The sequence below is a fragment of the Lipophrys pholis genome (genome assembly GCF_963383615.2).
Source record: "Lipophrys pholis genome assembly, chromosome: 17".
In the NCBI taxonomy this organism is placed as follows: domain Eukaryota; kingdom Metazoa; phylum Chordata; class Actinopteri; order Blenniiformes; family Blenniidae; genus Lipophrys; species Lipophrys pholis.
Window position 1 is genome coordinate 12,057,744 of NC_137643.1, and position 27,210 is coordinate 12,084,953.

The 27,210-nt window shown below is 40.2% G+C and overlaps 1 protein-coding gene across 1 annotated transcript in view; it reads right to left on the minus strand.

Annotated features, from left to right (window-relative positions):
- The window catches only part of LOC308122805 (CUB and sushi domain-containing protein 3-like), a gene marked incomplete at both ends in the record, with an annotated part of 358,715 nt that overhangs the window by 42,720 nt on the left and 288,785 nt on the right, over window positions 1-27,210 (minus strand). Inside the window, 22 exons of the mRNA XM_080484894.1 lie at window positions 1,445-1,590; window positions 4,501-4,678; window positions 5,899-6,087; window positions 7,012-7,221; window positions 7,816-7,932; window positions 8,486-8,555; window positions 9,085-9,203; window positions 9,324-9,428; window positions 12,016-12,112; window positions 12,649-12,773; window positions 13,028-13,231; window positions 14,044-14,139; window positions 14,231-14,344; window positions 17,671-17,787; window positions 17,926-18,001; window positions 18,710-18,828; window positions 19,760-19,947; window positions 20,882-21,020; window positions 21,361-21,552; window positions 22,011-22,213; window positions 22,902-23,028; window positions 25,018-25,209. Of these exons, the coding sequence (XP_080341020.1) occupies window positions 1,445-1,590; window positions 4,501-4,678; window positions 5,899-6,087; window positions 7,012-7,221; window positions 7,816-7,932; window positions 8,486-8,555; window positions 9,085-9,203; window positions 9,324-9,428; window positions 12,016-12,112; window positions 12,649-12,773; window positions 13,028-13,231; window positions 14,044-14,139; window positions 14,231-14,344; window positions 17,671-17,787; window positions 17,926-18,001; window positions 18,710-18,828; window positions 19,760-19,947; window positions 20,882-21,020; window positions 21,361-21,552; window positions 22,011-22,213; window positions 22,902-23,028; window positions 25,018-25,209 (3,123 nt within the window). The remainder of the gene's footprint in view (window positions 1-1,444; window positions 1,591-4,500; window positions 4,679-5,898; window positions 6,088-7,011; window positions 7,222-7,815; window positions 7,933-8,485; window positions 8,556-9,084; window positions 9,204-9,323; window positions 9,429-12,015; window positions 12,113-12,648; window positions 12,774-13,027; window positions 13,232-14,043; window positions 14,140-14,230; window positions 14,345-17,670; window positions 17,788-17,925; window positions 18,002-18,709; window positions 18,829-19,759; window positions 19,948-20,881; window positions 21,021-21,360; window positions 21,553-22,010; window positions 22,214-22,901; window positions 23,029-25,017; window positions 25,210-27,210) is intronic.

The window sequence follows — 27,210 nt, forward strand, 5'->3', positions numbered from 1 at the left end:
TAATTCTTCACATTCTTTTGATACTTGTGTTATTGTCCACTTGCTGCCTGCAATATTGGACATTTCTTATCTTATCTCGGATGCTGTGCCAGGCGCTCTCGGTGAGTGGTGTTGTTTTGAGTTCAAGCATCACTCGAAAACAAAAGGAAATCTGAGTGCACTGGAGGACCACAGCAGAAAGATTGAAATGAAATGAAACACTAAACGGCATAAGCAGTTTTTGACATGGAGAAAGAGCAGCTGAGGGCTACGAGAAAAAAAAACCCAAAACAATCTTCATAACTCTGTGGAAGATGATAGTGCTGGTGTACGTGTATCAGAAAGACATAAAACATTTCTCAACTATTGTGCAGAAACAACTGCTGATAGATTAAAAAATCTGTTTAAATGCTACAACACAATTTTTCATGATGGCGGTGAGCACCCATCTAACCAACATTGGTCTTAAATTCTACAAAAATCACTTTTTTGAACACTGGTCTGGAGGACTGAGGTGATCCACAATTGATCTACTCACACTTTAACACATGAGAAAGCAAAGCCTGAAGAAAAAAAAAAGCACTAAGTAAATGGCACTTTACTTATATATTTCACGACTCATTTATAAGCACAACTGCTCTGATTTAAAATAACTGGAAATACATGATGGCAGGACAAATGGGCTTATAAAATGCCTCGGTTCTTTCAACAATGAAATCACAGAGTGATGAAGAAATGGAAATATTGACCAAAGTCTACACTTTCCAGTCATCTAAAAGAAGATGATTCTAACAGTAACTGAATTTACGGAATAAAAAAAAACAAATGTAGCACCACTGCAACTAATATTTTCAGAACTGAAAGGATGTGACAAAGATTGTAGCTGCAGAGTGAGGCGCTCTGATGGAAGATAAACTTTCATGAGTCGGGGCGAATGAAAGGAAGCAGCTCTGAGTCCAGCAATGTGTGGGGAAAATGTACAAAATCCAACAAATTCTCTGAGCGCAAGAAAACACAGGGACACATTAGTCTTCTCGTTGTCGCAGGAAGTCTGAATTCTTGTAGGATTTTGCTCTTTTAAACAAGCGCAATGGGGAATGTAAGTCTAGCTGGAAGTGAGAAGTGACTTCCGTACGTTTCAGCTGTTTGCTTGGTTTTCAGAGATTTGCCTTTTTCAATTGCAGGAGTCGAGAGCAGGTTCAGTGGGTAAAAGGCGTATACTTGCTTATCTCGTAAACTACACCAATGTGTAGCGCTATCAACTATTTCTCTTTGAGAGACTCGATACACCATCTTGTGGCACAAACCTGTATTGCAGACTCTGGAAAGTTGGAAAACCTGCAGACTTTGGTCCGTATATTAGAAGCCCGTTAGACATTGTCTTTGTAATGACATTGTGACTATTGTTTGGTCTCATTTGTCTTATATCTGTTTGACAACGTTAAACGTGTGGTTACAGCCTTACCGTGATAACTTAAAACAAAGAAACCGGCTCCAGAGAAGTCTGAGTGGAATTTGATGAGGATGATGTTAGAGGTTGAGTAGACAGACTCCAAAGCTGTATTCCCACTAAACTGGCCAATCTGAGGAGAAGACTGATCAGGACCATCCCTGTGATGAAACAAAAAGAGAAACGCAACCACTTTAAGAGAAAATCGGAGACACAAAGGAAGTAGTACAGGAACTTAGGAGCGATGAAAAAATGGACTTGATTTAACTTTATAGACTGACAAGAGAAAACATTCACCTGTAAAACACAATTTAAATAAATTATTGCAGCGGAATCTGGAAGACAAATAGCTGCCTGTGATCAGGAAATGGTCTTTCAGAGGCGAGAAACAAAGATGGAAGAGACTGGACTGTATTTATGAGACAAAAGTGTTTCTGCTTCATTGAATACAAATGTAGATGGAAATTTTGTGACAAAGTGCTGCTGCCCAGAGTGATTGAGCATCCATTTGATCCACCATTTTCTTTGTCAACACAATCCAAACTTCAATGTCACCAAGCTCATTTATATAAAATACACTCACACATTGGGTAGTCCAGTTGAAAGAACGGCTGCAGATAACAACACAGTCCAAATGTGCGGCAGCTTTTATTTCTGCTGTGAGATGCTTAGGTTCATAAATATTGATTTAACTGTTGTCAGATCATAAGCAAAACAAATGTGAGTCTTTGTGTGGACTTTGGCTTACTGGTGGCTCTGTTAAGGGCCTGGGATACAGGAAAACATACTGCAGCGGGCAGGACAAGCAATTATTTATCAAATAGCGGGTCAGACTGCGAATGCAGTGTCGCAAACATATTTCACCTTTAATGACAGCACCACCAGCTGTCACACTGGAACTAACTAGCAGCCCCATTAGCCATGATTAAAACATATCATTGTGAAGTTATATTAAATGATTATTTCCTGCTGTTAAGTGTTTTTGGATGAGGCTAATTATACCTGTCAGGCTACGTAAGGAATTGTCCCCTTCTCTGATTCACGCTGGGTGGTTTGGAATCAGAGGAGTTGCACTCATTGCTTTTCACTGCAGATTGTTGCCAACGCTCCCACTCACTAACAATAAATTAGTGCTTTATAGACGTGAGGTTTCACAATGCAGGGAAGCATCGGTGACATATATGATAGTTCTCAAAATAAAATCCAGCAGTAAGCCGCCCAGTTTGAGTCCAATTAGCAGACTAAGTGACTGTCAGGTTGGCTGGCTCAAGGCTGAGGAGACCGCTGAGAAAATCACACCTTAACCACGGACACTGTGCTCACGGCGGGGGGCCGGCATTACGACTCCACGACTGAGATTGTGAGTTTCTACCGTGTCGTCTGTTCTGGCTTTGTGTGAGTTCAGTGTTTTGTCCTCTTTTCCAACAGACAGAGAGGTCAGCAACACACTGCGCGACCGATTCGTGGTATTCGGAATCAGCTGTGGGTGGACAGCACATGGTTCAGCGCTGTTGGATCATTTGGTCTGGGAAATAAGGGCCAGATTTTGAGATTTGAAGCTCCGTTTGTACACTGAAGGCATCAGCACACCAGGTAGAACCGACTTTTTGCTCAGAACAAAACAACCTGTTGGTAATAACCAGATCTGCAATATTGGATTTATTTGTGGATTAAAAGAGAGAGAGAAAAAAAAAATCTAATAAAAAATTGTATCAAATATATTTCAATTAGAATTGTTCAATTATCTTTAGTTGTAACTGTTCAAATAGAGGATTTGAAATTTTTTTTTTACATTCTTGTTCTGCACGTTCTTTTTTTTCTTATGATAATTTGATTCAAAAACCCTACCTTACGGGAGGGGTCCCGATCTGCTCCGATCTGATCTTATTCTACTTGATCTGATCTGAATTGATCAAGTCATATCAAATAGGATGAGATACCTGGAAGAAAATCTGAGACATCAGTTGCATCTGTTGGTAAAACCTTGAATTTCTTCTTCACATTATATCACAACCAGTTTAAATATGGGCGACTTCATTGACAAAAAGAAAACCTAAAACATCTTGATCAATTTCCAAAATATGAAAAAGGTTTCAGATCTAGTTTTAGAGCTTCCTGATGCTTGAAGAAACCAACCAAATGAGGAAATTGAGAAGGTTTCAGTGCTTAAGGCATGACAGGCAAACAATTACACATGACAGACATTTTAGTCTGTGTTGGTCTAAAAATACAAGATGTGCAAGACAGTGTATCAGCAGAAAATCATGACTTCCTGGGCTGTTTTTTCCCCCCTGCTTTTAGCCCTGCTTCACGGATATGTGCCAGGTGACGTTTATACCATGTTGTCTATTTATAGGAAGCAGGATCTAAAGAAGAAAAAAATAGAGAAGGGGCAAAAACATGGCAACCATAGAAGAACAATCTTGTTTGGCCTATTTATGGTTTGGCTGTTGCCATGTACCTGCAGATAACTCGGCAACATGGTATCTCAGCACCATTTAGAAACCCTCCATTGACAAAATGTCTGCTGTTGCCAATGGCTCCTTCTCTCAAGAAGAATAATGAAGAGGTAGGACCGGGTTGTGCATGCAAGAAGAGAAGGATGTATTGTATATAATGTATGAGACCCACTGAAAAGGAAAGATAGTGTGAAAGAGTGGAGGCAAATAGAGAAAGGGTTTAGGGTGAAGAGAAATGGGTACACCGCGACAGGAGGGAAATTATGTCAGAATAACTTTATATTCAAGGAGAAATGTCGGTGGTCGGAGTGAGTCTTGCAGGAATTGAGCCAATTAGTGGCTAGCGCCGAAATGATGTTAAAGAGCATGACATTGTGTGTGTGTGTGTGTGTGTGTGTGTGTGTGTGTGTGTGTGTGTGTGTGTGTGTGTGTGTGTGTGTGTGTGTGTTACAAATTAAATGGACATTTCCAAACAAAAAAAACAAAACAAAAAAAAAAGGCTGGAGCTGGATGTAAAAAGGAATCATTAGTAAAATAACTCACATCGAGGCAGAACAGAGTCAGTACAAAAACTACAAAAACAAACCAATTATATAACTAAATGGCACCTACCAGACAGTAATGTAGTCGTATATGGGCTCGGTGCTCAGTACAGTGAAGTTGATATAAATTCCATGTCCGGGAGGAACTCTGACACTCCACACGCAGTCCTGGAAGTTTGGGTATTCCTCAGGGTGACCAGGAGAGTAAATGGTGCCATTTAATGATGTGATGTTACCGCCACAGAGCGCTGGGAGATAGAATATTAGGAGAATTACCTTTAATAAATTACCAGCAAATTAGTATTACCATCGCAAAGCATTTGTAATTGTCTGGATGACTGAGAGAGGGAATGTTTCAATCAGTCACGTAATGACCACTGGATAACACATTAATACTTTTAATAAATTGTCATTACATTTTTATTCCAGTTCTGCAGCTCCTCAGGTGTGGTGGGTTATTAATATTGTGAATTTACAACTGCTGAGAGCCACCAGGCAGAATTTATATATATATATATATATATATATATATAGTTTTGTAAATTTAGGTCTGTGCGTTAGTGATAAACCTCAGAGCCTCAAGAGTAAAAAAAAACATAACTGTAATGTTGTGCACTTGCTGGTCATAAAAACTGAATAATGCCTTTTAATGAAGTAATTTCACTTCCACAATTAGCTGGGAGTGTATACAACTGGCTTTCACCTTTTCTAATCATTTCAAGATTTATTTGTAACCTTTCTCCCAATCATTATTTTCATTCGTTCTAAGCCACACAGGTTTGTTTTTTGTAGAATAACAAAACGTTCACTCTCAGCTGATTATAACAGAATGGAAATATCAAGGTAAAACATTGAGTCTACTTCACAAAGCACAGTTGGTGTAAATGAATAGATGACTGACAGATTGGATAGTTGCAGTTATGAGGGCATTAATAAGCTAAATAAGAAAGTGGCCTCTAATCTTTTGATAGGATCATCATTTCAATGCATTAAACTCTTGAACAAAATAAACACAGAACTGAAACATTGCCTTTAATATTGGCAGTAATGAGTAGCTGATTATCAAAATACTCAAATTTTTACATTTACGGAGTTGAATATTCTTGAAAAGTTGCAGAGCTGCTGTCTTTCTTTGTCAGCAACAAAGAGCTGCTCTGTTACAATTTCACTGGTTTCTGTCTACAAAAGGAGGAGCACCTCATTAATACGATTTCAGTCATTCTGTCTCATCATGAGAGGCATTTCATCTAACATCAGCATTCGCCTCTATCCATCTATCTAGCCTCTAGCCATTTACCAGCATTTCTTTTTGAAATACATGTTTGTTTTTAATTCATTGCAAGTATATTTATGAATGACTACATTTCAGGAACTTGCACAATGCAGACGGACATAAATGTAAGAATGGCAGAGGTTATTTTTACAAGTTTTTATTTATTTTTTTAATCACTTATAATTAAGTTGTTACCTTCACATCGTGGTAACTGGTGGTTCCAGTTCCTGCTGATCCCATGCAAACACGTGAGCGAAGCTTCTCCGATCAGAGAATAGCCCGGAAGGCATTCAAATGACACCGTCATCCCAACACTGAAATCGGTGCCGATCACGATGCCATTCCGAAACGGCCGGGGATCCGGGCAACTCTGGAGCTGGTAAGCTGGAGAAAAGGTAGCCCGCATTAAACGTTAAAAACAATGCAATGGTGGCTTAAATCTCGTAAAGCCAACATTTGCAAACATGTTTGTTTTTCTATGTAATGCTCGCTCTTTGAAGGTTAAATTGAATCCAACACTGAATAAACAACAGTGAGCAACTGCGTGAAATGTTGTGAAAACATCCGAATGTTTCTTCCACTTAATGCTGAAAAATAAACTCGGCATGAGCAGCTGGAGCTGTTCTGTGTCCCGGAGTTAAAAACACTACATACGTACTATACTTTGCACAAAGTATGTAAAATAGGCCGTGTCCTCCCACCTAAAATATGTTTGTCGCCACTAAGTTAATTAAGGAGGAAATTATTCTGCCGCCTTGTTGGAGAGAAATAATTTTCTTCAATCTGTTGCTCAAACTTTAGAAATTGCTAAAGCATAAAAAAGTTAAGACTAAAAACCAACCAATGAAAAAATGGTCTGATGTTGTCAGATGTTGCTTTTTCAGCCATTAAAACAAGAGTTTGAGGTTTATATGACAAAAGAAAGAGACAAATAGAAGATCCATAGAGGATCTAGGAATAATAACAACGCCTATAGGCACATTTCTTTCAGTTTTTGAAAACCCTGGTAATGCTGCTTTTTAAGAGATAAAAAATCATTATTCATCAGACAAAAACCTTTCCACATTAGTGGAATTGGGTGCAAAGGTGTTCTGTTACCCTCAACATCTGTCACAATAAATATGAAATAGTTGAGTACCAGATCAACGTGAGGATCATCTCATCACCGATTCACAATGAGAACCTGTGCATGACCTCAGATGTTGCTTCTGAAAGGTTTCTATCGTTATCGAAGGTCTGACTATAAATCACATCCAACAGTTTGATGTGAGGGAACGATCACTGAAGACAAGATGTGAAAACAATTACCTTGGTACGTGATGTGGAACCCTGGTTTGTTTTGGGAGTAGTCGCTGTGGAAGAAGAAGCTGGTCTGGTGGGTGGTGCTGAAAAGCGCCTTGGGGAGGAGCGGACCGCTGAACCTGTCGATGACCGAGCCTGTCTCCAGAGTCCCGCTGCGGATCTCCAAGTAGTCGTGGATGGCCTCGGTGGAGAAGTTGAGAAACTGGAGGTGGATACCTGAGGAGAGTAAAAACACAAGAGTAGGACTGGTCATAAAAAACTAATGTTTAAAAAGTTCAACAGCTGCAGGCGAGAAGGACGACAAAGAAATACCTTTAAAAAAAAAAAGTGAAATTAACTTACATCAGACCTTCCCGCAGAAAAAATATTTAATATTTATCAAAAGTGTTTGAAATGTCTGTTTTTCCACCACCACACACATACACTCACTATTTTACATTCCTGTACTTGTAGACATGGTACCTAGATAAAATGTTATACGAGATTGAAGGTCATTTTCTTCACCACTGTATTCTTTAGACATATTTATCACGTTTATCATCAAGCCAGCAGTCCATCGCGACATGGAGTTGTTTGCACAGTATTAGGCATGTGGTCCTAATGAGTATCAATATACAAATGATAACAAAATTTATTTAAATAGAAAATAAAGACTGATCAATCTAGTATGCCCTCGGTTTTTTAAACCAACTCGACACACAATCCACAAAAACCGCAGATAAATGAAAGCCGACTCACAGACAGGCAGCGAAAACAGAAAGATAAACGCAGGTGTCTTTACACTCGAGTCGGAAGTTGACCGTTTCTTACCGAAGCCGACAGGTAAGTTGACCGTCCATGTGCAGTCCAGTCCACTTGGGTAGTTGCCGGGGTAACCTGGACTGAGAATCACTCCACTTACGTCCGTCATGGACCCACCGCACTGAGCTGTACACACATACACACGGGGAGCGAAAGGAAACAGCGGTTCAGAACTGAAGGAAGCACATTAAAGGCATGTTTTCCTTTTTAAAGGCTACTGCCGTGGCATTTTAGTATCGCAACCCTGTGGCTCTTTTTTTCTTCATTTTTTTTTCAGATAAACCATTAATATTTTGAGTGCTTCATAAGTGCCCTCCTTAAATAAATCAGCATTGTGCAAGTAAAAATATGTCCAGGACTTTTTTCCTCTCCTTCGCCTCCATGCATACTGATGTCTTTGTACACGCCGCATGTTTATAGCAGAGTCTGACCGGGCATTCATCAGTTTAAAAGCGTAATCATATTCTGCACAGAATACTGAATAATCGGGTCATCGTGGAACAGTAAATTGATCAAACAGCTTATTTGCTAGAGAGGCAGAGCAGACGGCTTGCATTACTTCTACAGCACTGGAGTTTTGAATGTTGCTTCGGTGCTTCAGTGCGGTTGAGCGTGTGTGTGTGTGTGTGTGTGTGTGTGTGTGTGTGTGTGTGTGTGTGTGTGTGCGCCTACCACCTACCGAGACACAGCGGTACAGGGTAGTTCCACCTTCTGACAGGTCCAGGCATACATGTGATATGAGCGTTGCCCTGTAAGTACAAAGGCAACCAGAGTTTGTTATCGCACCACACTGAGCACATCCACACAGACGTGCTGTTTTATTTTCTCAACAGTCGTCATGTACTGCAGTAACAAGATGTTTGGATGCCTCTATTGATACTGTAGGTCTGTATATTAAACATGAGCCAAGCAAGGCCTCCATTAGTGTTCTAGAGCGTGCTGCACAGGAATTGGGCAGACCACACCGGAGGCATTCATTATTCAGGAGTTGTGCGAACCACACCAGATTTGTGTGTTTAGTAAGAACTAGGAAAACCACCTGAGAGCGGGATTTCCTTTTGATTCCGTCTAAATAGATCTTGTTTTGTATAGCAAGGGGATACAAAGAATGAATGGCTGCACATCAGAGAGGCTGAGTATATTTTAACTGTTTCACATACATATCTGGCAGTCGAAATGCATTAAACAAGTTGTTGCGTGTGTGTTTGTGCGCATCTTGTGTAAAACGGCCAACTTCCAATTCCACTCATTACCTCAGCAGCCTGTGGGAATATTTACCTGAAGGGAATATCCTTGTTCACATGAAAACTGCACAACATCTCCCACCATGAACCTGTCTCCTTGTCTTATTCCAAAATTTGGAGTCTGAGGCTCTGGACATGACTCCAATCCAATAGCTGACAGGAAATTTAAAAAAACAAAACAAAAAAACAAACAATTAATATACAAGTGTTAATCATTATTTTGGCTACAAGGTACTGGGTACAGATAAAGTTTCAAGGATTATAAGTCTGTACCTGTGTATTCCAGGTGAAATCCCGCAGCTGAGACACTGATATCAGAGCTGAAGCTGAGATAGAGGTTGTTAGATGTGCTATTCAGGAGAGGGGGAATAGTGGTGCCTGCAGAAAGGAACAGAGGACCATGATCACCTTTATTTATTTTTAACTGAAGCTTGCAAGCAAATGATCTTAGTTATCTGACAGAAAAGAAAACAACAAAGGCCTCCCAAACCAACATTTTCCATTTTATTTATTTATTTTGTTGTTAGCGTACAATGTATTCTCAAAGGAGGGAGAAGGGAATTACTTTTATTTGAGACATCTGTTTTATTTGAAATCACTTTTCAAATGTTGGCTTGACCTACTTAGCGTGGCAAGGGAAAGTACGAAGCAAAAGAAGAAAAAGCTGTACAGCAGCAGAACAGAAGCAAAGCTGGCACCGGTGTAACGGTGTTTCTGTCAAGGCAAAAAATAACATCATAATACAATACAATATATTAATGTAAAGGAACATATTAGCTCACTCTAATCTCCTTATCCGTGGAGATGTTCTCCTCTCGGTTCGTGCCAAGATTCAACAGCACGAACAATGTTTTCTGATAGGGCCACTTGTGGAGTTGAATTATCTTAGAACAATATCTGATTCTGGGTTGACTTTCTGTTAGGTGGCACGAACGTCAGCAAAGCTTATCAACATTACAGACACATTTCTCTGAATCAGCGGCGAATTAGGTCAGTGGATGCTATTGGTTGCCTGTAGAGAAGGGGGGGAATTAATTAGCCGTTTTTCGAACAGTCTGCAGCCCTCCTGCTGGTCGTTTCCGTATTCCAGAGAAAATCTCATTCATTATCACGATGGAAAATAAAAAAAGACTTTTTTCCCCCCTTAATAATAATTGATGAATGATGCTGAATAATTAACTGCATGGATTTAACCATAACAGTTATTTGGGGATGTGTGACAGCGTTAATTAAGACTTGTAATTAACCCTAATAAAAAAAATAAGTTTTTATCGTTGCTCAGCATGAATTTACTCATTAACTGTGTTTTTTAAATGGAAAAAGAATCATTGTCGTGCCACTTCATTGCTAACTATTTAATCTCTTATCCATTTTGTCATAAAGATGTCAAGCCCTCTCATAGATTATTCAATTGAACGAGGAGACATAGATGACTCTGCTTCCCTAAAAGCAGCATTAATCCCTCAAAAAGGCTATCTCCTCGTCTGAATATTATGATTGAGTGAACCTGGACGAAGGTTTTTAACCACACAGAAACATTTCTGGGAGGTAAAACCTGGGGTTCCTGCAGCACAGGAGCCAGTGTTCCTCCATTGTAGTCAGTGTGGGCATCCAGACCACTAATGGCTCACTAATGCATAACACTCCCCATTTTGTATTCTGCCAAGTTTACTTCGTTTCCTGCCGGCAGAAATGGGAGACGAGAGGAGAAATGTGGCGCAGTGCAGAGAAATGTAATAAATATCAACAATATTCAAGTTTGATATCGTCCGCAATAAGGAGTATTTTTTCAGTTACTGATGAATGAACAGAGAGAGTAAAGCTCCAAATCATTTCTCCTGCTGAAAGGGACTTGGAAATAACATCAAACTGCAGCTTCAGATAGAAGCTGGGCTACAAAAAAAGAGGGCAATGGTTAAATCTAAACAGAAATCTATTGTTTGAGTCTGCGTTATAATATCACTTTCAGTTCAGGTATCTGATGCAGTTTTTTTTTTTTATTAGGATAAAAAATATTAATCAGAGTACCATATTATCTATGAGAGCAAACGCAAATGGTTTCCTTCCAATTAGAAGATACCTTATTAGACAGCAAGGTAACTGCAGGAAGCTTTTAGACATGAATAATTGTATTGTTTTGGAATTACTGTGTTTGACAGATCATCTCACCGGCTGCTTTGAAAGTAACTATTCTGAGAGGAGAATTAGGCTCTAAGAGGATCAATTAGTGATGCAACGAAAATTTCTCCTAAGTCTTTCAATGAATTGCAGATAAACAAGCAAGTGGTAGAGGATGTGTATCTCAGCTCCTGCAGTGAGACGCAAAATGCAACCAGTTTAGCTCTAATTGGAGTCTTCACGGGGGAGCCGCCTGGCCGGCATTTTTTCTGCCTCATAACACCAAAACCAACGACATGCAGCGATTTTCAAACTTGATTCTACTCAACGATCAAGCATTATTCACTGTGATTGAGTTACTGAACATTAAAGTTGTTATAGCTATTGTCCTCGTGGGAACATTTCATCAGAAGTTAAGATATTCTTTAGATCAGGAATATTCAAAGAGTGGATGGAAGAGCCGCCTCACAGCGAGATTGGATGAAGGCCAGACTAGGCCTTATGTTTTTCACCATATAAAATATTATTGTTAACAGCTGTTGGGACCCATGGGTAAAAAAAAAAAAGAGTTTGTCAGATGCTTTCGAGTCTGCACCTGTTATACTAAAGCTTATCTTATAAATGCGTTTAATTTCCATTACATTCTCATTAAATTCTGTTTTTGTAAATTGACGTTTTATCAAAAGATATATAGTTTCACCTTCCATGTATTTTATTTGAATCAAGATTCCTTCTCAAAAAAAAAAAAAGAAAGAAAGAAGGAAATATGTTGACATAGATGATAAATAGAACCAAGTTCATTCTTTGATGAGTGCAAACATATTGAAAAAGATGTTGAAGTTTTTACCAGAATAGCTGCCCAGCCTTGGCGCGTGGTTGTCAGCGCCATCGTAGAAATCCAAAGAGTCCCAGTTGTGCTCCGTGGCAAAACTCACCACTTGTATCTGGATAAACAGACACACATAAACAAGAGTAGACAGAAGAGGAATGACTCCCCAAAATTTATCAGATCGCGTCAAGTCCACAGTTAAAGACGTGTCTCTTTAAGAAATGTGTATCTCAAAGAAACTGAAGAATGACACACAGCAAATAAAGAAAGCATATGTGACAGTCGTATTTGAGGAAAAGCTTGGTTAAATAGACTTTAATAAATACACTGGCTTCATTTGATGTTCTGTCACACTGGAGGAAAAACTAAACACTGCGGTGTGCCTGTCAAATACTTTCAACACACTCCACTTTGTCTAAGAAGCATCTTTGCCTTTGTATTTGTCCGTGAGAGCAGTTTAGCTAACACGCAATCAGGCCTTATCTTTCGTGATTAGATCGTATCTTGGTATCTCTAGATGGCCCCTCTCTCAGAAACCATCTATCCATTCATCCTTCTAATAATATATTATCTCTCTTGAGATCCTGCCTGCTCAGCTTTTAAGCCAATGATACGTAGGTCAGCCAGGAAGCAGCGTGAGACAGGGCCTACCTGTATCCCAGCCCCCTCTGGAACAGAGACCTTCCACACACAGTTCTGGTTGTTGTCATATGGCTCCGGGTAGCCCGGCGACAGAATGGTCCCACGGCGAGAGGCCAACATACCCCCACAGGGAACTGATAGAGGGAGCGAGAAGAGAGCAGACAGCAGTAGAGAGGAGAAAAGGGAGAAAAAGCAGAGGTTAAAACAACGCTTTGTCTGCAAGTTAAAGGAAGGCAGAATAAGTTGGGTTGGAGCAACCTTCCTCGCTGCAGAGAGAGAGGGACCAAAAAGAGCCCGAGGCTGAGAGAACAGCTTGAACATGCTTCGGCTCAGAGTGCACACTGCGACAACTTCTGTCCTATGTCGAATTTTTCACATTTATATTCACCTATGCATGTTGGCAGGGTGTCATTCCACTGTGCCAGGTTGTCCGGGACGGTCTCGCAGCGAATGGCGGTGGAGCCGTGCAATATATAACCGGGGTTGCACTCGAATTGCACCAAGGAGCCAACTGCAAAGTCATTACCGAGACGTTTCCCAAAGCGAGGCTCAGGGACTGAACTGCACTGAGTGGAGCTGGTCCGAGGGACCGCTGGAGAAAAAAAACCCAGGAAACAATATTCAAATGGTTTGATAACATTTATAACGGTGCTTTTCTAAAATTGGAGTGAGTTGTTTTGTCACTTATTTCGACATACTTAACATATAAACCAAAGATCTTTATATGTTATTAAAATGTTGTGATATTTGTTGCATCCAGTTAAAAGAAGTTGGATAAAATCTTAAGATCTTAAAATATATAACATTACATCTTTTGATACAGTAATTCAGATTTTCATGGCTTATTAGCTAAAAATCACAGTTATGTATCTCAAATATATATGAACATCTTTTATTTTGATGTTTCTAAAAACATATTAATAGTTTGATGAACACGGGTCAGAGTTACCCTTCAGATTCATATATTCCGAAAACTTTGTTTAAAGGGACGTTTTGAGTTGTGACTTCTGGTTATCGATATTCCTTCATCCTCTTCTTCATAAGGAGGAATATATACATGGATAGAAACTGGGCAGCTCTGCCATATTCGAAATTCAATGTAAATAATTGAGAAAAGAGTTTCCCTCAGGGGAAATTTCCATTAGACCTTCCTATTAGTGTATATGTACACAAAACACTTGATTGTGAAGCAGCAAAGGTGGAAAAAGAGGCCACGTGAACAGCATTATAAACCAGCAAGTTACAGCAGCAACATCTAATACATTTAAAGTTAAATGAACAAAACTGGGAGGGGGTGCAGGTTCTCTTAAAAAGTTTAAATAACTGTACATCCAGTAAAACAATTTTGAATGGTGCTGTACATGAAAATAAGAATAAAGAACTGTAATATAACTGAAGGTTAACCTTGGTAGACGAAGTGAAATCCCTTTGCCGTTTCAGGTCCGACCGTTGTAAACTTCACTGTAATCTGGTTTCCTGAACTCAAAGGTAGGGATTCCCCTGGAGGGTAGAGCAAAAGAGATATAAAAGCTGAAACAGAAAGATATTGGTGGGCGTTAGGTCGGGTGTTTGTCTCTTCATCTGTCCATACCAGAGTGTGACCCAGAGAGTGAAGAAAGCAGCGTGTTTTGTTGAGTGGGTCCATCGTAGATCTCAACCACATCATTTAGAGACGTCTGGAACATCACAAACTGACCGAAGAGAACTGGAGGGGGGGATAAAAAAAAAGGGGGACAGACATAGAGATGAGTTTGCCACAATTGACAGGTGGCAAATTATTATTCCCCGCCACTGTCTGTGCCTGACCTTCCAACGATAAAATTAACCCGTAATACCTCATTTAGATTTTATTAAGCTGTGGTGTCCACTTCTATTTGAAGTCAGCTATCGGCACGAAATTATACATCAGCAGGCTAAATAGTGAAAACATCACCTCATCTTCATCATGCGCTAGTCCAACCCCCCCGACCCATCCCCACAACCACCCTTTAATTGCTCAGAGTTGTAACACGGTGTCAGCTAGTGTGAAATGCTAATGTTGGCAAAACTAAACTTACAATTCATAACATATGCAAGCCAAGTAAGACATTTTTTTTTTTTCTCTCTTCTGCTGAATTATCAACATAAAGTTTGAATGAAAAGCAGAGGGGGGGAATCCTGGTAGCCTGTCAGACTGAGTGCTGCCCCCATTCAGTGAACCCCTTTGAAATAGCGAGACATGTCAGCAGTTTGCTGTTAATGTCATGCTACAGTTGTGAGACAGATGTGTTACTTCACTTCAATACGACAAGAAGGTGAAAAAAGCTCCTGCTGTTGGCAGAAAATTAAACCCGAGCCTGAGAACTAATAGCAAGAGATTCTTCAGCCGCAACATGAATTTTGCAGTGCAGCAGGTAGTATTAGAAAGCCCCCCCGGAGATCTGAGGCCCTACTTCCTTCAAACTAGTACAATTCCCTCTGTCTCAAATGATCACTGTATCCTCAAACCAATCATTAGTAGCGTTAAGATGGAATTTGTGAATGTAGTTATATGAATGAAATTGTATTTACCACAACAACAAAATGTACATTGGAATAAATCATATTTATTTGAAGCTGTTCCCTCTTTCCAACATACACATATACCATGTCTACATCTCTTTCTCTCTCTTTCTCTCCCTTTCACTCCATCCCCACAGGCTAAGGTGTAGAGGATTAAATCAGAACATTGCCAAGGATATTCAGCTAAAAGAAGGTCATTGGTCACTTTGTACAAGGCTGTTTCTCCCTTTAGATTTATTTCAAAGCTTGAGCTAAAGCATTGCTCTGAATCACACAGGATAGCCTCGCCAGTCTCATGTAAAATCTCATTTCATGTTAATATGATGACAGCCATTGTAGAACTGAAACAAAACTGGATTTTCACTTGGCTGTGACTTGTCCCCATTGGTCTAAAAGGAAATCTGACAGTAAAACCAACCGTCTGTCTCGGGTGAATTACGATAACCTTTTACGGCTGTATTTTATGGGCGGTCATGGTTTTACATGAGAACGGGTAAAAATGGGCCCAGTGCTGAGAGGGCATTGAGAGGGAGTCAAAGCTTTTTTCAGTCTTGAGAAGTAGTTTAAAGTGCTAATCATCTGTAGAGTTTAAGAAAATCAGAGTGATTAAAGTTTTCATCATCGCTCGCTGTGATATCGACGGGCAGCACAGCGTTTAGAAGGAGCTTGCAGCTAAACTGGTTTTAAAAGGGCAGAGAGTTCCAGGAGAAAGACACACAAGAGTCGGGCATGGATGGATTTCATCCATGGATTCCCAAATCTATAGCAAAGTAAAGTCTTATCTCTCACAGGATATATTTTCTATCCTCAGAGATATAGTTTAGTGATTATATGTCATTTTGACAAAACAACAAAAAACATGTATACAGCATTCCAAAAGACAATGTCTTCCAAAATATAGATTTTTTTTGCCTTTTGATCTCATTTCAATCACCACAATTGAATAAGGAATTCTAACCTTGACTTTAAACTAAAATCTTGAAACTGTGGAGTCAGAATAAAAGTAGTGTGCTTCCACATTCTGGACCTCACAAAGAGAGTGAAACAAGGCTGCACACACACACACACACACACACGCTAAGAGGTTTGGCCAGTCATCACGGCCCGAAAATGTCCCGCTAAGTTTGTATCAGTACAAGATGAGAGAAAATGCGCCACTGCTCATTTTGAAAGGCTTTCACGGCTCCTGACATCAGATGGAGAGAAACCTGGGCATCGATCCCTGCGGAGCTGCGATGCCTCCCGATGAGCTGGCTGAGTGGGTGTCCTCAGCCACGTTCTCATTCAACAGGAGGTACGGCATCTCCGTGGAGATTTACGCCAAGGGTTTCCCCCCCACCTGGTGTTAAATCTCAAAGTGATTTGCATGAAAAGTGAAACATCACCACTCGTTGAATAATCAGCCCAGTGATTCCATTACTAATGCTAATCATCCAGCAGCTTTACCTCCATAGTTAATGCAACCTTGAGTCTGTAACCCTCCACTGATTATAATATTACATAAAATGTCAGCTGCTAAAAAGGAGTAAAAAAAAAAAAAAAAAGGCACTTCTGTGTCTTATTCTGTGTGGGAGGTTTGAGGAAGCTGACTGTTTCATAAACAATATGCGGCATGACCAAATGTTAGTTTCCTTCCAGAATACTCTGAATGTGCAAATACAGTAAAATGAGACTGGAGAGGTGTCAGTGTGTGAAGAGGAGCTGTGCCAGTCAGAAATGAGAAAGGCTTTGGGATGAGTAATGAAATCTCCTCCACCACATTCATTCATCCACGTGAAATAAATCTAAATATATAAGATAACATGTTCTGAGTGGAATATCTCTGTAGTCCCACGTTGGTCCAATATTTAGCCTTCCATGGTTTGAATCCAGTCTTTCTGTATGAAGTTTGTATTTTTTACTTGGTTTTTCTCTGGGTCACTCAAAAATGCCCCGCCGTTTGTGAATTTCAATGTGTGTTGTCCGTCTGTCTCTGTTTGCTGAAAATCACTGAATGAGATGAAGCCTTTACATTGTGCACAATGTGGCACTTATGTCGTACTTTAAAAAATGGCAGATCAAAATTGGCAAGATTCAAAAAGCCTCAACTTCAAGTGTCACTTCATTAATGAAACTTGAACAGTCGAGGAGCTTCTTTTCTTCACGTGTAATCTCTCTGTTAGTTTTTCGGCATGCTTTAAAAACCCTAAAAGGGTCCTTCAGGGTGTACCCGAGCATTCCCATTAAAACATCAGACAGGTTTTAATTCCACTTTGCTTCACACAGTAAAACACAATAAATGAATTCTTGTCGAATCAAAATGCCCTTAGAGGGTCTTCCCGTAATGCTTCGGCGGGCAATACACCCTGTACACATTTGACTATTTTCCTTGTTTTATTTTATGTTTTTACTGAAGCATAGCTAATTTCATGTGCATGTGAAATATTGAATCTCTTTCTCTCTCATCATTGTTGCATATCAGAAGAGTGATGTGTGTTCGGGTGAACCTACCAAACTCCCTGGGTACAGATATCGAGTAGACGCAGGTCTGTGCTGAAGTATAGTTTCTGGGGAAGTTCGGAGATAAAACAGTTCCCTCTGTTCCGGTAGAACGACTTCCGCAGGGAGCTGGAAATGTACACATCAGACCAATGTGAGACAGGAAGCAGTGCAACACAGAATGAGACAGTGACATCCACTAGTTGATTAAATGTTAGACGGCAATAAGTTAATTTATCTGTTTAGTTCGTTTATCCTGTGTTTCACCTTGGCAACTGGGCAATGCCCTGTTCCATCCCGGTCTGCCGTCATCCCCCATACTGCACGTCAGAGTAGAATAACCCTAAAGAAGAGAAAAAAATAAATAAATAATCTATGAACACCAAGCCACTGAAGAAACAGATTTAAACAACTCAAATAATCCTGGGAGAGTTTTTGAAAAGAGTTGGCGCATTCCAGTTGATCACAGCCTTTCAAATCAGAAATCAGTATGAACACATCCAATTAAACTGTGAATGAACTTTCTTTTTAATATTTACGAGAACAATGTGACTTAATCTACACGGCAGCACAGGAACTGACTTCCTGCTGAGATGGTCACAAAAGTGTTACCAAAGACAACCACAAAACATTCTTCGTACAATATGTTGAACCTGAACTCGGGATTCCTCAAAGCCGTTTCGAGTTTCCCTAAAGTGGATGAGGGTGTCTTTCCAGCTTCCTCTCCTTAATGCTGCGTTTACACATAGGCAAGATGCATTATAAATATCATTTTTCCATAATTCGTGGCACAGTCTTAAGGTGACGTACAGATGCGTAATGTCATATTAGGAATGCGCAACGAATGATGGGACAATGATAGTTGTAACGCATCGTGCCCATGTGTAAACACGGCAAAGCGGTTGGGAATTCTCAAGTCCAACACACCTGTCCTTCAACCAGCTAATCATCCGCACATCGTACTAACCATGAAGCCCTCCTCCTTCGACAAAAGAAATAAGAAGAAAGACCAATTTCTCACTCAATTAACCTTCCACTAAGCTATTTGTACCTGCAGAACGTATCCTGCTTCACAGTAGAAAGTGACAGTGGAGCCCAGTTTATAATCAGATCCCAACCTGGTCCCATTCAACACCACACCTGGGTCGAAACAAGACTCCCTCAGCTTGGCTGAAAGGAGAAAACGAGGAAGAGAGAGAGAGAGGAAGTGAGTCAGCGTATGAAGCAAAGACAATGCGACAGGCACACATGAATAATAAGACAGATTAATAATAACTGAGTCCTGTGCGATAATCAAATGAGGCAGGCATTGCATTGGCCTTTTCAAACAGTCTGTTTGCCTTAGCTGGCTTTACTAAGATGAAGCAAGAACGAGAACTTCATCCCCCAGCTTTTGTATGCTACATGAACCTTGTAAATTATGGCTTTGGCCTCCCTCCCAAAAGATTACCAGCAACCTGCATCAACTTAAGACTTAATTCCTGGCTCTACATGAAAATCACTTCTTTAGTGCGACTGAATCAAACTCACACCACCTGACAGACGATTTCAACAGACGCAAACTCAACAGGGACTCTGTGGTGAGAGCAATCAGTCTTTTTCAATTTTGAAATCAGCATGATGCAGTCTGTCATCAGTGTGGTAGACTCACCATGCACGTGTCTGCATGTCAATCCATGCTTTAATGTGAAAATGTCATATTTCCGCGTATATTTTGTCATCTTGTGAAAAGGTCTGTCACTTAAACAGTGGTTACCTTGCTTTTGGCAAATTGGTAAGACAGAGAAGCCCCTGATGGAATTACCCCAAACGGGATATATTAACCTTTCCAATTGAATAATACATACTTTAAGCCTGTTTGATTTCCAGTTCAAGCCTTATATAAACATAATTTCACTCTGTTCCCTCAGGTGATCATGAGTTCAGTATTGATGTGTTTACTGACCACACACACGTTAACATTATTTCAAACGCAACTGAGAGACAAAGTGTAATTTTGGTTTTACCTGTTGCACCTATACAATTTTTTTCCCAGTTAAAGAGGAATTCAATCAGCATTCATGCTATATAAAAAAATAGGACTGTTTGCAGAATACTTTACCTTTGTATTCCAGGTGGAAGCCGGTGTAGGAAACAGACCCATCACTGCGGAATGCTAAATGCATTGTATTTGAACTGCTCTCTATTCGCTCTGGGAGTTTGCTGTCCTGGAAGCTCCCAATCAGAGGACTGTTGCTATCCGGACCGTCATAGATGTACAGGAAGTCATAGTTCGGCTCAATGTTGAAACTAAGAGAGACATATAGGACACAAAGGGGGTCGGACACCAAGATGGGGGAAATCCAAGAAAGAATTAACACTTGAACTTATGGTTTGTATAATTATGTATTGCTTGTTATTTACATTGGAGGCAGATGCAGAGAAGCATTGAGTGAAATGAAAGTTCAGCATGAACATCACAGTTTTTGATTTGGGGAAAACTACACTTCAGTTCCGAAGAGTACAGACATAAAGATGGACTTGGAGGATTGAAGTCAACATTAGGTTGTCTTTACCTGGAATCAGCAGAATTATCTAAACTTACTACATCTTAGAATTCTTCTTGAAGTTTGTTTCACTAAATATGAACCATTAATTAAGAGCTATCTGACTTTACACTTTTAAGTTACTAAAACAGTCATGTAAAATTTTGCTATAAAGCTACAATTAATTCAAATTGTAATTCTTATGTTTTTCTTCTGTGGGTGTTGCCATTTGTTTTTTCTCTCTCACAATAACACTGCTGTTAATTACTTTTGAACAATTTCCTGCAAAAAAAAAAATATTTAGCTAATCATTAAAAAAAGAAATAACAACAAAGTCTCTGTCATCTCACACAAAGACTATTCTCTTGTACGTTTTTAGCTGAAGATAATGTGAACGGTAGCATGAAGTTGAGTCATCTTTTTGTAAAACTCAGCACCAGTAAAACCACCACTTTTCTAACAAATTACAATGTTGGGTTAAAACTCCTGACTTGGATGCAATCATACTTAGTAATGCCCCTGCATCACTGCAAAATCTGCTTACTTTTTTACTCACTTAAAATGTAGCCGAGTTTGACCTTTTCATGCACAGTCATTTAATTCAGCATTTTCTTTGAGTAGCAGAAGTTCAACAAAGGAAACTTTGGATAATTGAGGAGCTTCGCTGTGGTGGACTTGACTTTTCGATGAGGAGTTACCTGATGAAGGCCAGCGACAGGACGTAGTCAGAGTTGACAGCGATGAGCCAGTCACAGTCCTTGGAGTGCGGGTATGGATGGGGGTAGTTGGGAGAGAGGATAAATCCATTGGCGCCGGTTAAGTTTCCCCCGCAAGGAGCTTTGATAGGAACACAAACAAAGGTACGTACACATGAGATTTAATAAAGTCTTAAAACATCATGAAATTCAAATATTCTCTAGACCATGTGTATGATAACCTCATTTTACATCATCTAAGACCAAATGAATACTTTTCTTTTAGGGGGGGGTCTAACTGAAAAGACTTTGATGCCAAAGCAGCAGGGTGCAGATATATGTGATGAATAGACATTATCTGTGTTATACAGCTCTCCTATAAGCCACCTTGGGTTACATACTGACGCCTGAATAACTGTGGCTGGGTATGCAGTGCCCCTAATGTACGTCCCAACAGAATATATGGAAGCTGGACTTCCCACCTATGCAGACGGGCGGGCTGGGCTGCCAGTAGTATCTGTTATCCACTTGTATACAGGTTATTTTGTCATCCCCCTGGAGCTCGTATCCTGGGTCACACTGAAAGGACACTGAATCCCCCGGCTCACGGCCATCACCACTACGACTGCCATTCATTGGTACACCTGGGTCCCTGCAGGCTGTAGCCACTGAGCCTGGACAGATAGGGGATAGGGACAGAGTGGGAAATGGAGGAGGAAAAGGAGAGCAATTACAAAAAAAAAAAACTATGTCACACCAGATATCCATGGCTATTAGGCTGATGCCTTCAGCCGGTGCCATATCTAAAAACAGCACAAATCCTACGATCTGCTCTATCTGTCATGAAATATCTCCTAAAATAATTGCCACCTGGATAAGTGATGTAAAAACAATCAAGAAAAAATGGATTATCCTGCAATTACGTGAAAAAAGTTTAACTTCAGATTTGTAATTAAATGTAGATCCACTTGAACTATATAAAATAGTCCTAATTAATCTTTTTGCTGATACACTCTGTTAAACTCGCTGAGGCTTAAAGACAGGATATATGTGATGTTAAACCTGATTCAGGGAACATTTGTATCACCAGAGTTCTTATTTATGAATGTGCATATTTGTAGGCACCACTTACTGGAGAACTGAATAGCAAATCCGGACTTGCTGATGTAAAAGTCGGTTTCAAACTGAACAGTGACCGTATTCAGAGTGGAGTGGATTCCCTCTGGGAGCAGAGACCCACTGATCTCTGATAAAGACATTTCATTCTCAGGTGGTCCGTCCCAAACTTTGAGCATGTCGTGGCTGGCTTCAGTGTCAAAGGCCAGAAACTGAAGGCTGTAATTTAGAAACAAAAGATTGTCATCAACATAAAACCAGATCTTTCTAAAGCATCTGCTGAAGGTTTGCTCAATTCTCATGCAACTTCTGCCTTACTTAAATGTATAGTAAAAAATGTATAGTATAAACAAGTTTTTTTGTGAGGATGAAATCCCATTCACGTCTATATGACCAGCTTCTCCGTCTATTGTATCCATCTTTACAACATTTCTCCTCTTCCTCCCCTTGGCTCCGTCTGCAGCATCACTTTTTCCAAACAACCAAACCATCTCAACCTTGTGTCACTCTCCCACTAAAGTACACAATGTATGCTGTATAAAACTGCTTTTACAATATATTTAGTTTTCCTTTCCTGCCGAGTTTCTTACTTCTCATAAGACTGTTTTTGGTTATTTCAGAGATTTGTAAACAATCAACTTTTCATTCATTATAGTCAAAACTTGTGTCACATATTGGTAACATGAGTTTTTCAGCACTGTCAACAACACAGTGGAATATAGAATAACTTCAAGATAGTTATTTGTTTAAGAGAAATTGGACAGGAACTTGATGCACATTTTTGACAATTCAAAACCCATGAACTCTAAATGGATCCAGGTGCTCTCTAAAAATATCATGCAGTGAAAATGACAACACTGACATCTAAACTTGATTTATGTAAAGGCCGTTTGATAGTCCGCTTTACCTCACAATGTTTCCTGAGTCCACCTCAATGGTCCAGGTGCAGCGAAGGTTGTTATCATAGGGAAAAGGGTATCCAGGGGAAAGGATGCGGCCTGAGGACTCACCCTTAAAACGACCACCGCACTCCGCTACAGGTATCACACACAGAGATTAGAGACATTACACAGATTACTATGAGTGTGCTGTAAAAATATATCTGCGGTGGAACAACGGTGCAGACACTACAAATCCATCAGCGCGGCCTGACTGTCGGCTAGTTGATGCTCACATTATGACAAGCCAACCATTTATCTGTCTGTGGCACTTGTTTATCAGTCACAGGCGCGAGGTGCACCTTGGCGGCCACGGCGAAGGTGATTAAACGATCACCATGAAGACAAATGGAAGAGGAGAGGCGCTAACTCTCATCCTCTGAGCCTCTCTATCTTTCTCACACGCAGGAGATGAAGAGAAGCTGGGAGGAGGAAGAAGAGACAAAGTGCTGATCCAGCATCCCCCCCAAAAGAATTCACACACATTATATAACAGAAAATAATTCCCCCTTCTCTCTTTGTCTCTCTCAGTTATATATTTTCACAATCTTCATCCCGTCACAGCTTTTTCTCCCTCTCCATGTTCCTCCTCCCTTAGGCGCCCCTCTCTTCATCACTGGAATATATTATCTGGGGTAATAGGAGCAATATTAAGAGGGGGAGGCAAAACAGAAAGAAAGAAGAGAACCAAGGGGGTAAAGATGGAAACACCACAAGTAATAATAAGCAGAAATGTGATATTAAGACTGGGGGTTGGATGAGGTCAACGGGAGCCACTGCTAAAATATAAAGTCAAAGAGTTTCAGCCACTGGCTTTATGAGTCTTTCATTATTGATAGTGAGAAGGAGACAGACTTATTAAGCTGAATCCGAAATCAGAAAGTTCAAGGCAGAAGAAAGGTTCTGAAAACACTGGCTGCTATATGTGCATTTTATTTTCATCGACGGACAGGATTTGTTTGGGTTTATTCGTTCGTACGGGAGAGAGGTGAACCAAAAAAACAACAACAAAAAAAATAAATCTGCCAAATTTACAAATGAAAGAATTTTAGAGGCGGCATATCGATACAATGATTAATGTGTGAGTCTGTGTTATGTGTGAGAGAGATGTTTGCTGGCCTGAAATTGCCTCACTGGTGAAAGACTATTATTGACTTGTTGACATCAATATTTGTGAGATTGTGGTGGTATAATTTCCAATCAGTCCGAGGCCCTGGAAAATGAATTAGGAAGGCGATGATGTTATGACTGAATATTTAGAAAAGTGCCAATACTCAAAAGGGAGTTTCTTCACAGGATGTTTTATTGTTTGTCTAAAAAAAAAAAAAAAAGCCTGTGATTTGATACAGTAGCTTGTATAAAAGCCAAATCGATTATAAAATGAGTTTATGAAGGCATTTTTACAAAAAGGTTTGTCACTTAGATCTACAAAGATGAAGTGTGACACAAATAGATGGTGAAAACAGGCGCGTGGGGGGGGGGGGGGGGGTGATAGAGGAAAGAAAAACATGCAGTGCAACAGGAGAACATGAGGGCAGCCTCCAGGAACAGAGAAGGAAATCACCCGCTGCAGTAAAGTAGAGGCATCGACTGGGCAGAGGGAGTCCAGGTGGTGTAATCCTGAATAAATAGGCTTTTCATTGAGACTTTAAAACGACCACGGTGTGTGATATCCTGAGAAAATCAAGATGGCCATTCCACAGGAAATTGGCCCCCCATCTGTTTTTCCTTCCAGATTACTGAAAAAGGGTCCTGTAAGCAGAGACCTTGTGGAAAAGCGGTGATTCACTTTGTACTGTATCACAGAGTGAGACCTTGTGCAGTAATGCTTCTTCAAAATACGGCAACACCCGTGAAAGCCAAGGCAACAAAGCGCTCTCGGTGCTTTCTTGCCCTCTTTCTTTCTCTCTTAAGCTCATAATGGATCACTTATCAAAGGTTGAAAACATCATGTGGGAATTAACGTCGGTTTGTGTTTCGACATATTTATTTTATGCGCTACATACTGTATCTATAACACGCGGCCGTTTGTGATAAACCTCTTTTCAGCTTTGTAAAAGGGCTTCCCATAGTGAGCAGACATACCTATACAGGAAGGCAGAGGGTTATCCCAGGCTCTTCTTTCACCTGTCATACACTTAAGCGTGGAGGCGCCATGCAGCGTGTACCCCGGCTCACATCTGTATGTGATGCTGCTCCCGGAGAAGTGACCTTGGTCGTTAACCTTGAAGCCAAACTGAGGCACGCCTGGATCCTCACAGTGAGACAGCTCGAAACCTAGAGAGAGGCAAGAAGATAGGAAAGGTATCACCGCATGTACTGTTTCAAACGCTCACTGGGGGAAGAGTTAAGAGCCACGAGACAAAAGGGAATTAGCTCTATTTAGACAAACAGCACGTTTTCCCCTAATACCTGGCACACTCAAAGATTCTGTTTGTGAGCTTGCTGATATCACAGATCCCGTTAAGCTAGCAACCAGATTTAATAACAAAACTGAAAAAAGATGGATGAGACATCACGCTATTAGGAGTGAATATTGGAGCATGTACACACCTCATCCAATTGAATGTTGCTACATTTCTTTTTTTTTTTACACTATCTAAGCTCAGTTTCCATGGTAATACTTTGAATAATATGCATAATTTTGGATCTTGAATAGGTATATAAATAGCTTATAAGTCCATAACCAGAGTTTGATCTACAGCATCACCTGGAAGCTGAGGTGAGCCAAGATTTGAGTCCTGGCAGAGTGCTGTGGTTATACTGTTTGTTTAAATCCCGAGAAAAATAGCCATTTGGGAAAGTGTACTCTCACCTGTGAGCCACATAAAAAACATCTGTCATCATTCTGACATCTGGTGAGAATGGTTGCTCATCTTAAATTATTTGTGTTAGTCGTATGTAAGAAAACAAACAGCAATGAAATATTCATTGGAGCACGAGTAGGGAGTTGTATTGAATTGCAGACTTTTTTATTGAACTGAACTGGAGGCCTGCTGAGGCAAAGTACCAAGAACACAAAGATGATACTGCAATGCTCTTTAAGACTTTTTTTTTTATGTGGCAAATTCACTTCTGTCTGCAAAAGTATGAGAAAAGGAGCAAAAGTGTCACAAAGTAATGCTCCATTCAGCTCACGCAGGAACAGAGACAATGCAACTTCAACGCGCTATGCAAATCTATGCTATGCCGTCCTCCTGCATGACTCCATTTAAACAATTAGATTTTCTAATTCCGACCACGCGTCGGAGAGGGCACCGCCAACCGTGGACGTGCTCTGGTGATGATCAGAACGCACCTTTAACACACCTTCCCGCAGTGAAATCAGAGCTCTCCGAGAGCTTTGTTAATCAAACGTGACAGGTTTTCTTGTGATTATTTCAGCGAACGGATTCACAGTGTGGCTCTGCGATGGTTTCACAAATGAGAATCATTTACAGCCAATTTGAATCAATGAGAATGTTACATTTGTTAGGATTAGCAGCGTTGTCACGTGGCCCCTCATTTCAACTGATGCGATATGACTCAGGTGCTGACGAGCTTTACTCTCTTAGCCCTGTAAAGTTTTGCTGCTCTCACACAACAGGAGAAAAACCAGTGCTCATCTCTCCAAACTCATTTGGCCTCAGGCCAAGCGCTACTTTGTGTTACTGGCCTTCCTGTTGCATTTCGCAATGCAATATTCTATTGTTAACAGCTGTTGGGACTCATTTACTGTCATTTCCTTTCACTTTAGTTATTATCGTTTGACATTATAATTGATGGTTTCTTCCGTTTTAATCTGATGAATGAAAAAATAATGTCTGCTTTCTTGAAATCTGTATTCTTTTTAGCCTTATTTTGTATCTAGTTCTTCATTGTTTCAGACAAATCCCTATCCCAAGCAGCAGATACTCTGTGTTACAAGGGTGTTGCAGTTGATGGTAACACAATTCATTATCAGTGAAATACAACACACTGCATTGTGAGCTAAAATAAAACTGTTCTTGGTGCCACTCATGAGGTCATTGCTACAAAATAGGACGTGATGCACAAGCTGGTAATTGACTGACCCCTCCGATCTCACCACTGTTGGTGCAACTGAAATTTACAGTTAACGTTGCATCACAGTTTTGATACGGAATCAGATCATTAGTTGGTCCAGTTAAAACAGAGTCAAAGCCTGGCTAGACTGTGCGAGGTATTACATTTTTGATAACAGAAAGGGAGTGGTTGAAATGGATCATTTACTGCAAAACGAACAATCACGTCGTGTGTTAATTTAGCATTTTAAAACCC